This window comes from Galeopterus variegatus, unplaced genomic scaffold (genome assembly GCF_000696425.1).
Source record: "Galeopterus variegatus unplaced genomic scaffold, G_variegatus-3.0.2 Scaffold3303, whole genome shotgun sequence".
Taxonomy (NCBI): Eukaryota; Metazoa; Chordata; class Mammalia; order Dermoptera; family Cynocephalidae; genus Galeopterus; species Galeopterus variegatus.
In genome coordinates, this window is record NW_007729414.1 from 74,290 (window position 1) to 89,562 (window position 15,273).

The window sequence follows — 15,273 nt, forward strand, 5'->3', positions numbered from 1 at the left end:
CGCCCGCCCGCCTAGTCCCCGCCTGGGCCCGGCCGCACCTTGGCGGCCGCCATGGGGGCGCGGCGGCGGCGGCAGCTCGGCTGGCTTGGTCGTCGCTGGGTCCGCGGCCTCTCGGCAACTAGTCGTAGCTCTTTCCCTTCGCGTCTGGCGCCGGCGCCTCCCGACCGCCCGCTCTTCCCTCCGCCCCGCGACCCGAACCCCGACCCCTGACCCCGGCGGCGGGAAACGCGCTCAGATTCAAAACCAGCGCAGCTTTATTGGCTCAGGCGGCGTACATTCTCATTGTCCGGCCCGCCCCGCACTTCCCGCCAAAACGCCCGCGGCGCATGCCCGGCCCGCCCGTCAGCTAGGGGAGGGCGCACTTCCGGCGGCCCCCGCTCTTACCTCCGTCTCCTGACCGCACGCGCCCCTGGCGCTGGCGAAAGTGGCTGAGAGTCTGAGCCGGCGCGTGGCGATGACGTCACCGGAATCCGGAACCATAGAGATTCGTGGCCTCGACGGCACGCTCCGGAGGACTAAAAAGCAGCTGGCGAGGCGAGTGGCCGTCACGGGCTCATGGCGAGCGGGTGGTGCAGTCCCATGCCCGAGACCCGGACCTGAGCACCAGGGATTCCAGTCCTGCCCCCGTTTGGGACGCAGCCGGGGGCAGGCCTTGCAGCGTCGCACCTGCTTTGTAAACACCTCCCGTGTGACAGACCCGGGGCTAGACGGTGAGGCGGTCCTCGTGGGGGCCCCCGGTATAGGCGGCAGACGGCCCGAACGATGAGTGACTCTCTCGACAACGAAGTAAAGTGAAGGAAGACGCGGGGAGGAGATGGGGTGGGGTAGGAAGCCCGTGGGAGAAGACAGGTGAGGTGGGGAGGGAAGGAGATGGGGATGGGTCAGAATAGAAAGGGGGATCGGGTGGGGGGAGGGGCTGGGTATGGGGCCAAGGAATCTGTAGGGGTTGGTTCAGGCTCCGGGGTTCAGTGTTCAGCCCGTGCCTATCCTCACACAGGGCCTGGAGCCCATGGAAGGCTGCAGCCAGGAAAGCAACAGCGCTCTGGACAGCCCTGCAGCCCCAGCAACCCAGGAGAAGGAGGAGGAAAAAGACGCTGGGGCAGCTGAACGGCCCAGGCCTCAACCTGGGCTCTACAGCTACATCAGGGATGACCTGTTCACCTCGGAGATCTTCAAGCTAGAACTGCAGAATGTGCCTCGCCACGCCAGCTTTAGTGATGTCCGACGCTTCCTGGGCCGCTTTGGCCTGCAGCCTCATAAAACCAAACTCTTTGGGCAGCCACCCTGCGCCTTCGTGACATTCCGTAGTGCTGCTGAGCGGGACAAGGCCCTGCGCGTGCTGCATGGTGCCCTCTGGAAAGGCCATGCGCTCAGCGTACGCCTGGCTCGGCCCAAGGTCGACCCCATGGCAAGGAGGAGGCAGCACGAGGGTGAGGGTGAGCCGCCGGCGACACGGGTCGCCGATGTGGTGACCCCTCTTTGGACAGTGCCTTATGCTGAACAGCTTGAGCGGAAGCGGCTGGAGTGCGAGCAGGTGCTGCAGAAGCTTGCCAAGTGAGTGTGGGCATAGGGCACACATCAGCACCGAAGCGCTACTCTGCTGCATGCTCAGCCTGCCCCATGCACTATGCAGGACACCCACCACAGGGTCCGTGAGGTCTCTCAGGGAGCTAGACAGTAAGACCCTGTGTTACCAGGGGGGGACAGTGAAGTTTCAAGGAAGGGGCCCAGGCGCCTGGGCATTTGGGGAGTAGCCAGGCATGGGTGGGAGGCAGTGGGCAGTCCAGCCATGGATCTTCTTTATCCCCCAGGGAAATTGGGAGCACCAACCGCGCCCTGCTGCCCTGGCTGCTCACACAGAGACACAAGCACAACAAGGCCTGCTGCCTGCTGGAGGGGGTCAGGCCTTCGCCCCAGCAGGTCAGGCTGGACTGGGCAGCCACAGACCCCCATTCTGTATTCTTAAAGACTTTCCTTTTGTTCATCTCTCACATCTACTTCTCTGCTTTGTGTTTCTTCCTGATAACTTATCACGATTCTTGTCTCTTGCTTTTTGACTGCCAGTCTCTATGGGGACATTGGGGTTTCTCACTCACTGTGGTGTCCCTTCCAGACACTCACAAGTGCTTGACAGCCAGGGTAAGGTCCTGTCTCTTTCTGCTTCTCCCACTCTCCACAGACAGAGTACCGTAATAAGTGTGAATTTCTGGTCGGCATTGGGGTGGATGGGGAGGACAATACCGTCGGCTGCCGGCTTGGCAAATACAAGGGTGGGACATGTGCTGTGGCAGCCCCCTTTGACACCGTGCACATCCCTGAGGCCACCAAGAGAGTGGTGAAGGCCTTCCAGGACTTCATCCGGTGAGGACCTATGAGTGGACTCCTGGGAAGTCCTGAGGTGGTCTTGGAGCAGAGGGTATGGGTCCTGCCACAGATTGAGGGAGGGTTCTGGGGTGCCTGCTGTTTATGACTGTGGTAAGGTGGGAGGGCATAGCCAGAAGGGAGAGCAGGAAAGCTGCTCCCCCAATTCTGGTCAGCAGATGTCAAAAACTCAGGGCAACTTGTGGTTCCCGCAGGTCCACTCCATACTCAGCATATGATCCAGAGACATACTCAGGTCACTGGAAGCAGCTGACTGTACGCACCAGCCGCCGCAGCCAGGCCATGGCCATTGCCTACTTCCATCCCCAGGTCTCAGGCAGGGTGTTATTGCAAGGGGAGGGTATCTGGCCTGAGTTGGGCCTGGGCACAGCCTGATAGGGCCATTTCTACCACCTACTCTAGAAACTCAGCCCTGAGGAGCTGGCAGGGTTGAAGACCTCCTTGGCGCAGTACTTCATGGTGGGGCCAGGCAGGACAAGCGGGGTGACCTGCCTCTACTTTGTGGAGGAAGGACAGCGGTGAGGAGCTTGGGTAGGGCAGGGTGGATCCCTGTAGGGGCTGGTGACGCTGATGGATCTGCTCCTTCGCCCACAGAAAGACTCCCAGCCAGGAGGGCCTGCCCCTGGAGCACGTGGCTGGGGACCGATGCATCCAAGAGGACCTGCTCGGGCTGACCTTCCGGATCTCCCCTCATGCCTTCTTCCAGGTGGGACACATGGGAGGCCTGATGGAACATCAGGATGTGGTGGGAACAGAGTGGGCTAGGATGGCAACATGGCCTTGCAGAGATCTGGGAGGGCATCCAGGCAGGGGAGCCACAGAGCAAAGGTTGAGGTAAAAATTATTTGTCACTGAGATACACTTAGCAACAACTCCTCTTGTCACAGGGAGTTTGAGGAACAGCCACCAGTGCATGGCACACTTTACCACCATGGGAGGACACTGCTCTGGGCTTGGCAGGAGGGAGGCTTTGGTGGCCTTTGGGCCAGGGGACACCATTTCAGGCTCACTTTGGCTGCTGCAGGGAGGCTATGGGGAGAAACCCTTGCAGGAGATGTGGGGAATTGGAGGAGGTGAGGACCCTCTTTTGGAGACAGGCCTGGCAGGATCAACCTGCTAGAGGCCAAACATGGGGGTGGGAGTCAGGATGACTTCAGGGATCCTGTTGGGAGGCAGAGGAGCCCTCTGCTGTTGTGGGGAGGGCAGGACCCACTGGGGTCCCTTGGAGTGTGAGGCCTGATGGGGTTGTGGGGGCCCTATGTCTCTGCCGCTCAGGAGAGAAGTTCCTTATCATGGTGGGTGGAGGGGTGTTGGCATGGAGTTGGTTTTTAAAGCCAAGAGACTGGGTGAGGTCATTGGCATTGTGTGGCTTGAGAGGCAGCCCAAGGTGGGCACAGGGAAGATGGTAGGCACTATAGCTAGGGGGTGAACTACCTGGGCCCTGGAAATCTTGTGGAAGGAATGAGCCAGGAATCCAAGTGATGTGTGAATGTTGGAGCCTGCCTTTGGGCCTCTGGGGCTGCTGGAGGGGGGGCCTGCACTTGGGCAGTGGAGCTGCTGACATCCTGGCACCACTGGTGCACCCTGCAGGTGAACACGCCTGCAGCCGAGGTGCTCTACACCGTCATCCAGGACTGGGCCCAACTGGACGAAGAAAGTACAGTGCTGGACGTATGCTGTGGCACCGGCACCATTGGCCTGGCCCTGGCCCGGGTGAGCCCTCTTGCCCCTGCCAAGGATGCCCCCCCATTGCCCCCACCTACTCCCAGCTTGAAGGTTCAGAGGGTGACCACCGTTCTGTCCCAGGCCCAGAGCCTCTTCCACTGCCCACAGTGCCTCACGCTCCTCACCCCCAAAGAAGTCTTTGGAGCAGGAGGAAGCCACTGTCTGTCTTTTCCCATTTTAGAAGGTAAAAAGAGTCATCGGGATTGAGTTGTGCCAGGAGGCCGTGGAAGATGCCTGGGTGAATGCCCATGCCAATGGTGAGAGCCTGCTGGTCAGCCATCACCCATTACATACCTCAGCCGTTGCACCTGGAATCCACCCCTTGCCTCCAAGGGCCCTTTGGGGGCAGGGGGCACAGAAGGGCTCCCTGTGTACCTCCTGTGTGCCCAAGTCCTAGGGTTGCCCAGTGGGAAGGAAGGGCGAGCAAGCTCCTTGACCAGTGGGTTCCCAAGTGCCTCCACCGTCTCTCAAGGCTGGTCTTGTGCTTGGAGGGTGTCTAGAGTCCACTGACAGGGCCACGCCACTCTCTCTAGAACTGAGCAACGTTGAGTTCCACTGTGGGAGGGCCGAGGACCTTGTGCCCACCTTGGTGAGCAGACTGGCCTCCCAGGAGCTTGTGGCTGTCCTGGACCCACCCCGCGCCGGCCTGCGTGAGTGGCTTGTTTGGGGGGGGTGGCACATCAGGCTGTGGGGTCTTGGGCCTTGGGAACCCAGCCTGTCTGTGCTTCCTTAGATTCCAAGGTGATCCTGGCTGTCCGCCGAGCCGAGAACCTCAAGCGGCTCCTGTATGTTTCGTGCAACCCCCGGGCAGCCATGGGCAACTTTGTAGAGTGAGTGCTGGGCAGGGGCCTGGGTGGACCAGAGCCCAGGAGCCCCTGGCCAGTCCTATGGAACTAACCCTGGCGCTGCTTTCCTTCCCACCACAGCCTCTGCAGGGCCCCATCTAACCGGGTGAAGGGCATCCCCTTCCGGCCAGTCAAGGCTGTGGCTGTGGACCTGTTCCCGCAGACGCCACACTGCGAGATGCTCATCCTATTCGAGAGGGTGGAGCACCCCAATGGCACAGGGGTCTTAGGGCACCAAGACCCTCCAGCCCAGCCCCCACCAGGACCTCCAGATGATACCTCACAGGAAACTGGGGCCTCCTTCTTGTCATATGTCCCAGGAGCAGAAGAAGCCAACCCTTCCACAGCAGGGCCCATCATGGGTGCAGAAGCCAAGGGCTCCTGACAGCCCTGCCACATCCCAGGTTGCTCAAAGGCAAGCAGCCTGAGGGTGCAAGACCCAGCTGCCTCACCAGGACCCACCTGTTGTTGGGGGCCACAAGCTCTGGCCAGGACAGGTGAGCTTCTGGGGCCTGTTCTCCCCCCTCAACCTCCCAAGTCTGTTCTGGAAAGGGCCAGAATAAACACTTGCTGAACTAAGGATGTTTTTGTGATAAGCTAGAACTGTGACACTGGGGCAGGGTCAGCAGGGACCCTCAGCCCCTCATCCACGGCTGGACCTCAGGCCCATGCTGGTATCCTTCCAGCCAGGCCTGGGTACAGCCAGTAATCTGCCCAGCTGGGGTGGGGGGTGGTGCTGGGGCTGGTCTCCAAAGTTGGGGGAGTGAGTGCAGAGAACTTGCCTTTTAATAAAATATTGAGCTCTATTCTTAAATCCAAAGAAGGGCAGAGACACAAGTCTCAGGACCAAGCACTAACTGGACATGCCAGTTGGAGAGCACAGGGTGATAGGCTGGCCCTGCCTACCTTACCCACCGTGAACAGCTCAGCCACTGTCCCTGCACCAGAGAGAAGGTCCTTCCCAAACCTCATTCCCATGGGCAACCTGCCCTCAGCCCAGGAGGGAAGCCACCTCCATGCAGTGACCAAGGAAGGACCTAGGGCCATGCTGGGGTGCTGTTTGGCTCCTATAGGAGCAGCTCTGACCAGCTGAGGGTACACAAGCCCCCAGCTCCCTATAGTCAGAAGAAACACCAACCATGACTTTTGGACAGTTTGCTTTATGCGTTCAATGAGGCTCACCCTTACAGCCGTGACCTGGCGCACAGAAGCAGCATCAGCACAGGCCCCCTGCCCTGCAACACAACTGTGTGTACACAGGACTTGCACCCACACATAGTGGACGGAGGGAGGATGCCAGAGACCCAAGGGGAACAGGGCAGCACCAGCTGTGGCGGCGCCTGAGACCAGCAAGGCCGCAGCAAGGCTCATTGGCCTCTAGGGTAACATGTGCACAAAGCTTTGGTTCACGATGGCGCCTCTGGATGTTTTAAAGACAACAGTCACGGTCAAGTGATTATTCACGGCTGCAGACAGGAGGCAAGACCAAAGCAAATGTCTAATTATAGCAACTTGATTTGGGGTTTTCTTTTTTAAAGGTCAACACAGAAGCCAACCTCAGTCACAGGTGGTGAAGGGCTGTGCTGCTGTGGGTGGCCCACAGGCTGATATTCTGTTCTTACTGATCATAAGCGCCATCAACACCATCCACAGGGGCATGGTGGGGGAAAGATGCCACAGAACGTGAGGGTGCAGCCTAATGCTGCATCTATGGGTGCACCATGAGCACACAGCACCTTGAACGGGTGCTAGGGACTGGGGCGGCATTTGGCCGCTAACACCAGGGGCCTTAGCACAGCCAGTGCCATGGGACTCAAGTATGAACACACCTCTACTCCTGCACCTGTCCATAGGTGCTGAAGAGCCAGCTGGGCACCGGGCGGCTGCCCTTGAAATTCAGAGAAGCTGTTTTCACTGGGAGGCAGGGCAGCTGCCACCAGGCATTCGGCCAGCTCTGGATCAAGAATAAACTGCGCTGAAGGCCCTAAAGGAGTCCACTTGCTAAGTGCATGATTCCAAACCTACCTTCTACTCTCACTGTAAAAGTTTCTTTCCAAATGCTAAAATATCATAAAAGCTTTAAAAATTGATGGGTGGACAGATGGACTTGACTGCAAAAATCTTTGTAAAAAATTTGCCAGCGGCCAGCGAAGGCGGGGCCTCGGTGTCTGGGGAGGTGTGCTGTTAGGGTGTTAAGACTTGATTGGAAAAGTGGATCTCAGTCCAGCAGCAGGCAGGTGACACACCAGGAGGCTGGCTGGACGGCCTCACTGGCATCATGTCAAGGATGAAGAGTGACCACCTTGATGGTTTGCCTGCAATCTCTGAAAAATAGTGATCCTAAAATTGTGTTTATTTTAAACCAAAAAGGTCTGAGATACTCCTTTCTATTATAAATTTTTCAGAGAAAAAAGGAAATCATGGAAGGCAGGTAGAGGATGGGGTTGCCATGTGCACCGTCTGACCAGGTCCCTGCAGTAGCTCTGCAGGAACCCTGGGCACAGGGGCCACCTGGCATTGTGGGTCAGCCATAGCCACAAGCCTCGGCCGTCCTTTCTCATCTCATCTGTCATCCAAATATCATTTGTTGTCAGGGCGCATTCTGTACTAAAATTCATGAAAACCTTCATAAAAACAGTCTGTGCAGGTACATACAAATAGGGTCTACAGCTGTCTAAGATATCAGCTTCTACCTGTGCAGTCACTCAGAGTTGATCCTCAAACACATCCGTTCAGACCTGGGAGCAGCTTCCAAGGGAGAACTACTCTTGTGTGTGCTGCGTGGCCATGGTTGTCCCTGGGCCCTAGGACATGCTGGCCACAGATGAGGGCCAGAGGCTGGAGGCCCAACGCTGCAGTGAGCGATGTGTGACTGGTGGTCTCCCTGGCAGCGCCACCAAGCCCTGGCCCCTGCCGCCTCCCTCACACATCCACAGTGCACAGGGGCTCGCCACCAGGCTGGGCAGACGCTACAATCGACATCTTGGGCTTCTTCCGAGTCTCCTCCTAGAAAACAACAAAGGTCTGTTACCACCAAGGTGGACTCAGCAAGAGGCTCAGGAGGGGGATAGGGTGGAGGGTGACCCCAGCAGACCAGTGCCAGGAGGCCCTGGACAGCAGTGCTTATGATGCCCGGCTGGGAGGGGGAAGAAAGGCCTGAGAAGTGGGTCTCCCTGGAATGCCATCACAGAGTATCATGTGCTGCCACTTCCCTGGGAATCAGGACACATGCCCAGACATGAAGAACTCAGATGAGGTCACAGCGACAAGCCGAGATTCACCCCCCTGGGTGGGTGTTTCCTCCCACCCCAGCCTTTGCTTGCCCTAGGGCTCAGTCAGCTCCTTCTCCACAGCCCCTCTCCTGACCAGCGGCAGGCTGGGCAATTCTGCTAGCTCCAGGCAGACAAGGCCCACCCCCACCTGAGAGCAGAACAAGGCACCTCCTGGACTGGGAGACCATGGCAGCAGACACATAGTTCTCAGGCTTTGTATACAGGCCTTGGCTAATGCCACAGCTAAAAGCGCTCCTAGCCCAGAAGGCCCAGGTGGAGTCATGAATGGCCACATGGATAGTACCTGGGGACAGGGCACACCACTGTCATTCTGACAAACCCCTCTTGGGGTGGGACACTCCAAACAGCTTTAGGAATCTTCACAGGGACCAAGCCCTACCCAGGTTCAGTTGTTCTGGGAACCTTGTGAGTTTCCTAGTGCATGATCCCTTCCTGTCCCTCGAACTCCTGGCACAGAACCAGGACCCAGTCAGCCCACAGGAGCTGTGCCCTTCACATAGTCTGGCCTGCCACCTCTCTTAATTTAACTGAAAGCAAACTGATTTTGTACAAGTATCACACATGTTGAATCTCAAGGAAAGGTCAGCCTCATCTGGAAGGAGGATCCAGGCATTTCCAGGATGTCAGGGGCAGATTCTGGGGTCTCATGTCCCTCCACAGCTGCCATAGGTGCCCCTTCCCTTAGGAGACAGAGGGACAGTGGGCACGGGACAGTGCTCACCCTCTCCTCGGCCAGCCTCTTCATCTCCTCCTGAAGCTTGCTCAGGATGTGCAGATTGGGCTTGTTCTTCTTGGCGTACTGTTGCAGCTCAATCACACTCTTGTCCGAGGTCTCCTGGGGAGCACAGGGCCTCACTCTCAGGACTGTCCAGGCCGCAGGGCCCACAGCCTGCCCACTGCCCAGCAGCAGTGTGCCCCTGTGACCCAATGAGGCAGGAACACCCAGAGCATGGCAGGCACATAGTAGCCAGGAGCTACGGCCACACAACTGCATACTGACTGCCGGCCCCTGACCACACCTGGCCTGCTGACAGCATGGGGCAGTCCACAGCTCCCTGGCCCACTTTCTGGCCACACCTCCCCACTTCTGCCACCTTCTGAGTGGGCAGAATGCCATGCCTCCTCCTGCCCTGGGCAGAGAGAGAGAAGTCAGGTGCTCTCTGTGCCCAGGGCCCTCAGAGTAGAGTGCCCACAGCATAGCTCTGGTGTGTACAGCACACTGCTGGATGAACACAGCCCAGCCTAGCCCATTGCCCCCAGACACTGATCTCTGCACATCCCATAATATGCACAGCAGTATCAGGCTGTCCTCAGCCCCTTCCTGTCTTAAGAGACCATCCCTGAGAGCACCTGCTCTACCTTGGGATGCCAGAGCTCTCCCTGTGCTGTGGCTGTGCCTGGGCTGGGACGACTCCTCCTCCAGCTTAGAGATGTTTCCCACCCATGGGCCCAAGCAAGGCTTACTTTCTTTCCCTCAGTATTAGCCCGAGACTGTACACAGCAAAGGCAAAAGCAAGATTTACCTACAATTCAAGCTGTTTTCCAAAAACATATCCTGAAGTTCATTGATGTACCTGGTGTCCCATGTGGCCTCCCTCACCCTGCCTTGTCCTGCCCAAAGCAAGGACCTCTTCAGAGATGGCACCAAGGTCACCATCTTGGGACCTGAAGGCAGCTGCCTTGCTCCTGGCCACTAGCTTGACCCAAGGGCCCACAGCACAGTCCTCAGGTTCACCTAACCTGTAGCCCCCACCCCTCCACACCTATCACCCCTCCACTGATTGGGATACCAATAACCCAGACGGCTTCTGTAAATATTACAGAGAAAATGAAAAACTTCAACACTAACCTCCCAGCACTTCCCTCCACCCCTTAGGTTTGGTTTACATTTTAAGATGTTGGCAAAGAGAGCAAAGACAGAGCAGACGGCACACACGTGCTCTTCAGTTAAAGGGAAACTGGCACTGGGAGCCAGGGAGAGCTGCCCTGGCATGTTCACTAGCCTTCAAGCTACTGGAGGTCCTCAACTACACAAGGTGCACTGCCCTGGGGAGGCCCTGCCCATGGCCTTGACTCTCACTATGGCCAACTCCCCACAAGCCATAAAGCCAGGCCCAGGATATGCTCCCAATCACACATACTTCACCGACCACTCCTAGCAGGCTCCAGAAGCAGCAGCTTGGGTGACCCCATCGCTGCCCACAAGGTCACAGATGGTACAGGAGAGAGGCAGCCGGGAGCAAAAGCAGAGGCTGACCAACCCTGTGCTCTGACAGCGGGAACCCAGACCTGAGCTCCAGAGTGGGAGAAGAAGCAGAAAAGCTGCCCTACAACCTGACGAAGCGTCCAGTTACCTGTTTGACCATCTTGCTGCTCTCACGGCCGTACATGCGCAATAAAGACCCCCAGTTCTTAACATGTGGGTGCAGCAGCTGAAGGATTTTCTGAGAGGCTAATTGTTTTCCAACTCTCTTATTCTTACCTATGAAGAGGAAAAGCAAACATGGAGAGGGGGAGTCACAAACATCCAGCGTTCATATGGCCACCTCGCCTAGACAGGAGTGCTCCTGCCCTCCCACTGGGCACCCTGAAGTCCAGTTGGGGCACATTCTACAGTGGGTGGCAGCCTTCTGCCACTACTCTGGGCACCTGTGCTTCATAGCCTTGAGATCAGGACCCAGCTGCAGCTGTGCAGAGTGGCCATCAGAGGCTCCAGGAGGTAAGGGCCTGCGCCCAAAGCCACACAGCCAGAAGGCCTCCTTCCTGCCATCATCCCACACTTCAGACACATGGACACAGAGCAATGCAGCCACAGGTGCCATGGGGAGAAAGGCTCCACCAGAAGCCTCCTGGAGGTTCCAGGCAGAAGTACGGCAGGTCCCAGGCTGGCCATGCTTCCCAGCAGCTCAGCCTAGTGGCTGGCGCCTGCCCAGCCTACTCAGGAGCACTGCAAGGATGCCTTTGGAGGTGCAGAGAAAGCCTGGAGGCACTTGGGTATACCCAGGTCTAAATATGGTTCTGTGATTTCTCAGGGTCAATTGTACGTTATTTTTACAACAGTTACACGAAGTTTTCTTTTTAGAATAAAGTTAAATTTTAAAAAGTGGTTATTTCAAACCACTTAAATAACATGATAAAAGAGAACAATAAAAAATAAAAAGTGATTACTTCAGATACAAAAGAGCACCGGTGGTGCCCACAAAGTCCAAAATGCAGAGGGGCAGGTGGCAGGAGGCTCTGCCTGCTGCTCTGGGAAACTAGCGCCTCCTCCTGCCACAGGGGCCGGAGGAATGGGAGTTAGATAGAGGAGGCGCAGGCAGGACGGCCACCAGTCCTGCCTCAGGTGGAATGTGTGGCGTCCAATGCACATGGCTGGGCAATGGCTGGGGACCAAGCCACAGAGGCAGGAAGCCACACTGAGGAGCGTTATCCCCAGCAGTCATCAGGAAGCAGGGGAGGAGGGTCCTTACACCACCCGCGCACTGTGTGCTTGCCACACGCCATGACGTATTCACTCTTCTGGTTTTTACCAGGAACCACTTCGAACTTGATGGATGTGTCACCCATTCCATGGTTTCTTCAAGAGAAAACAAAGACAACAAGATGGCATCAACTGAGGAGGAGCAAAGGACAGCTTCTTGGGAGGACTGCTTGCAAAAGCCCTTGAAAGGCTCTCTGAGGAAAAGGCCAACCATCTCCCCCAGCTGCTTCTCAGCTGAAGAGGAAGGAATTCGGTCCCACAGGGCTCTGACCAACAGCCTGGGCCGAGGGGCTTCTGTGTACCCAGGGAAAAGTGGTAATGCCTCTGCCTTGGGACAAATACCAGTGAGGATGTGGGATGCCCAGACAGGAGCTTCCACAGCCTGACGCATGAGGGAGGCGCCCTCCCACCCTACCTTTTAAGGCACTCGTGGAGGATCTGATATGGAGACAACAGCCCAGCCTTGCTGGTCAGCTCGTAGACCCGTGAGTCCTCGATACTGATGTGGTTAAAATACTACAACACAAAGCAGACGCTCGTGAGTCCTGACCGGGCCCACCAGCCTCTCAGAGGTAGGACTCTGCTGTTTGCTTCCCCCAGACACTTAGCATCTTTTCTTGTTCCCTCTCCTGAACACATCACAGCCCCACAACTCTGCTGGAAACCCACCAGAAGTGGAAGACGCTCTGCACCTACTGTCTGGCGGCCTATCTCCATGGCCCTGTGCCCTGCTCCCTGAGCATGGTACAATGGACAGCCTGGCGCCCAAGGGGACTCTGGGCGCATGGCCAGCTGGCCTGGGACGCCTCTTCTGAATCTGATTCTGATCACCAAGGGACAACTTGTCAGATACCTAAAGATAAACTTCCTTCAGGGAGAATCTTCATGATCATTATAATTGAGATTACAGCAGAAAGAAGGTAAGCCAGACAGGAAAGCTGCACTTGTAAAAGGCCAAGCTCTCCCAGGCTGAAGCCCCACAGAGAGATATGCTCAGGAATGGCCTGGCCAGGCTTGCTTCCAACAGTGTCAGCATCCTGGCTCTGCAACCATCACTTTGAGCAAAGAACAGAAAGGACAAGAAGGGTTAACGGAGTCAAGTAAACCACTCGAAGGGAAAAAGGGTAATTCTTCACAGCAAGGCACAGGGAGGCTGCAGCTAGAACGAGACAGCCACAGGTGCAGGAGACTGAGTGGCACACAGACCACAAGGACAGAGCCCACGGGAGGTGGCTTGGAAGTGCCCAGCCACACCTTCCCCTGACATGGCCTTTGGCAGAAGGGGAGAACTCCTCCTGGATGAATGGAAGATGCTGTCCAGCCCACTCTGGAGCACAGCCCACCTCTCTGGTGAGTCTGTGTTAGTCTTCTGGGGCTGCTGTAACAAAGTCCACAAACTGGGTAGCCTTAAACAATAGAAGTTTATTCTCCCACAATTCTGAAAGCCAGAAGTCTACTATGGAGGTGTGGGCAGGGCTATGCTCCCTCTGGAGGCCATGGGGAGGGAGGATGCTTCCTTGCCTCTTCCAGCTCTGGAGGACCTGGGCATCCCTTGGCTTCTGGCAGTATCGCTCCCATCTTCACATGACCTTCCCTCTTCCCTGTCTTTCTCCCCTCTTCTTATAAGGATACCAGTTATATTGGGATTAGGGTCCCAACCATTCTACTGCATTTATGACCTCATGTTAATTTAACTAATAACATGTGCAACAACCCTGTTTTCAAATAAGGTCACATTCTGAGGTACTGGAGATTAACACTTCAATGTATCCTTTTGGAGAACATAATGCAACCCAGAACAGGGTCCCCTTGAAATTCTGAGCAAAGATTAACTTTTCCCAGTTGACAAGCAAATATGAATGAAGAGCTACATCAGACATGACATAGTGGGGCCCTCCAGCCAGAGGGGGTCCACACTGAGCCCACACCCCTCACAGAGCTTCCCCCACCAGCCCTGTTCTAGATTTCTCCTACAGAAGAGATCTGGAGCTAAGGGTGAGAAACACCCGGGGCCTGGGACACACAAGAAAGTTTAGAATCAAACCATTCAAACACCTTGCTTTGCGGGTCTCACGGTTGTGCCACAATGACAAGACTGGCCCTGCAGACCAGGCGGTGGGGCAGGCTCCTCTGCCGTCGCCCTGCTCCAGTAAGGAGGTTGACACTGCTGACTGGATGGAGGGAAGAAGGAAGGTAGGTGCTGTCTCTGAAGAGGACTGCCAAGGCTGGCAAGCAGAAAATCCTCCTGGCATGGCTTGGCTATTGTCTTCAAAAAGGTCCCGGTAAGATATCTCTATTCTCAAGTCCCTGCATCAGTGTGGATCTGTTTCCAGGGAAAGTCATGCACCAAGATGTCAGGCCCTGGAACCATCCTCAAGGAGGCAAGGCAACCAGCCAATCAGTAATGTCTGGCTCTCTTGGCCTGTAAGGACCTGCTTTCTAACCAGCGGTCAGCACCTGGGCTGTGGGCCTGGCAACAGGACTGAGCAGGCAGAACGACCTGCATACCCTGCAGCTCCAGGATCCTCCCCAGCAGAGCCTAGGCCGCCACACACATGGCTGGAGAACACATGCTCAGAAGCACAAAGACATTAAACAGTCTCTAGCAAGAGATCCATGCTACGACAACCTGCACCAAGTTGCTGCAGGCCACACGCATTGCTGACAGTTAACCTGCCAGGAAAGCATAGAGGCTCCAGCTCATGAGAGCAGACAAATGGCAGAAGTGACCTACAGACAAGTCACTGTTCCTTCTAACAAACAGCACAAGAGAAACCTGAGTGATCAGTGCCTAGCAGATGTTAAAGGACCACAAGGGAGCACAACAAAAGACCAAACATCCATAAATTACTATCTAGTAAAATGGACTGATGCCTTGAAAAACACAAACTATGTGAATAGCCTGAATAGCCCTATAATTATTCAACGAATTGAATCTGTAGCTAAAAACATTCCCACCAGGAAAACTCCAGGCCTAGATGGCTTCTCTGGTGATGACTACCAAACATTTAAGGAAGAAATGACACAGATTCTATGCACCTTCCAAAAACTCAAGAAGAAGGACACATCTCAACTTATTTTATGACTCCAATGGTCCTGTGATATTAACACCAGGCAAAAAAAAAACAGTACAAAAAAAAAAAACCTATACACTAATATCTCTCAAGAACACACAAGCAAAAGTTCTAAACAGAATATAGACATATCTTGGAGTTCAGTTCCAGACCACCCAGTAAAGCAAATATTGCAATTGGTGAGTCACAATTTTTTTGGTTTCTCGGTGCATATCAAAGTTATGTTTACAATATACTACAGTCTACTGAGCATGCAACAGCATGTCTAAAAACCAATGTATATACCTTAATTAAAAATTACTCTATTTGGGCCGGCCTGCGGCTCACTCGGTAGAGTGCGGTGCTGATAACACCAAGGCCACGGGTTCGGATCCTATATAGGGATGGCCGGTTTGCTCACTGGCTGAGCGTGGTGCTGACAACACCAAGCCAAGGGTTGAGATCCCCTTACCGGTCATCTTTTTAAAAAAAAA

At 55.6% G+C, this 15,273-nt stretch overlaps 3 protein-coding genes across 7 annotated transcripts in view; 1 reads left to right on the top strand and 2 right to left on the bottom strand.

Annotated features, from left to right (window-relative positions):
* RANBP1 (RAN binding protein 1) overlaps nucleotides 1-274 on the bottom strand; it is a 9,169-nt gene extending 8,895 nt beyond the window's left edge. For both annotated transcript variants that reach the window (XM_008584539.1, XM_008584538.1), the window contains exon 1: nucleotides 39-274. In XM_008584539.1, coding sequence (XP_008582761.1) covers nucleotides 39-53 — 15 coding nt within the window. In that variant the 5' untranslated portion in view covers nucleotides 54-274. The remainder of the gene's footprint in view (nucleotides 1-38) is intronic.
* A 389-nt stretch (nucleotides 275-663) lies between these two features.
* On the top strand, nucleotides 664-5,532 carry TRMT2A (tRNA methyltransferase 2 homolog A (S. cerevisiae)). 3 transcript variants are annotated; one of them, XM_008584533.1, is made up of 12 exons: nucleotides 681-710; nucleotides 998-1,554; nucleotides 1,812-1,920; nucleotides 2,180-2,361; nucleotides 2,577-2,691; nucleotides 2,785-2,900; nucleotides 2,977-3,088; nucleotides 3,973-4,095; nucleotides 4,289-4,364; nucleotides 4,641-4,757; nucleotides 4,841-4,937; nucleotides 5,034-5,532. In XM_008584533.1, exons 2-12 carry the CDS (start codon nucleotides 1,010-1,012, stop codon nucleotides 5,335-5,337), a joined length of 1,896 nt encoding a protein of 631 aa, XP_008582755.1. In that variant the 5' UTR covers nucleotides 681-710; nucleotides 998-1,009; the 3' UTR covers nucleotides 5,338-5,532. The 3 variants fall into 3 exon arrangements, with proteins under 3 accessions (XP_008582756.1, XP_008582758.1, XP_008582755.1); XM_008584534.1 differs by lacking the exon at nucleotides 5,034-5,532 and having other exon boundaries at nucleotides 664-710; nucleotides 4,841-4,941; XM_008584536.1 differs by lacking the exons at nucleotides 4,641-4,757; nucleotides 4,841-4,937 and having other exon boundaries at nucleotides 664-710; nucleotides 5,034-5,157.
* Nucleotides 5,533-6,092: 560 nt separating this feature from the next.
* Nucleotides 6,093-15,273, bottom strand: part of DGCR8 (DGCR8 microprocessor complex subunit) — a 31,066-nt gene continuing 21,885 nt past the window's right edge. For both annotated transcript variants that reach the window (XM_008584540.1, XM_008584541.1), the window contains 5 exons: nucleotides 12,142-12,242; nucleotides 11,716-11,822; nucleotides 10,600-10,727; nucleotides 8,967-9,080; nucleotides 6,093-7,958 (listed from right to left, as the gene is read on the bottom strand). In XM_008584540.1, coding sequence (XP_008582762.1) covers nucleotides 7,875-7,958; nucleotides 8,967-9,080; nucleotides 10,600-10,727; nucleotides 11,716-11,822; nucleotides 12,142-12,242 — 534 coding nt within the window. In that variant the 3' untranslated portion in view covers nucleotides 6,093-7,874. The remainder of the gene's footprint in view (nucleotides 7,959-8,966; nucleotides 9,081-10,599; nucleotides 10,728-11,715; nucleotides 11,823-12,141; nucleotides 12,243-15,273) is intronic.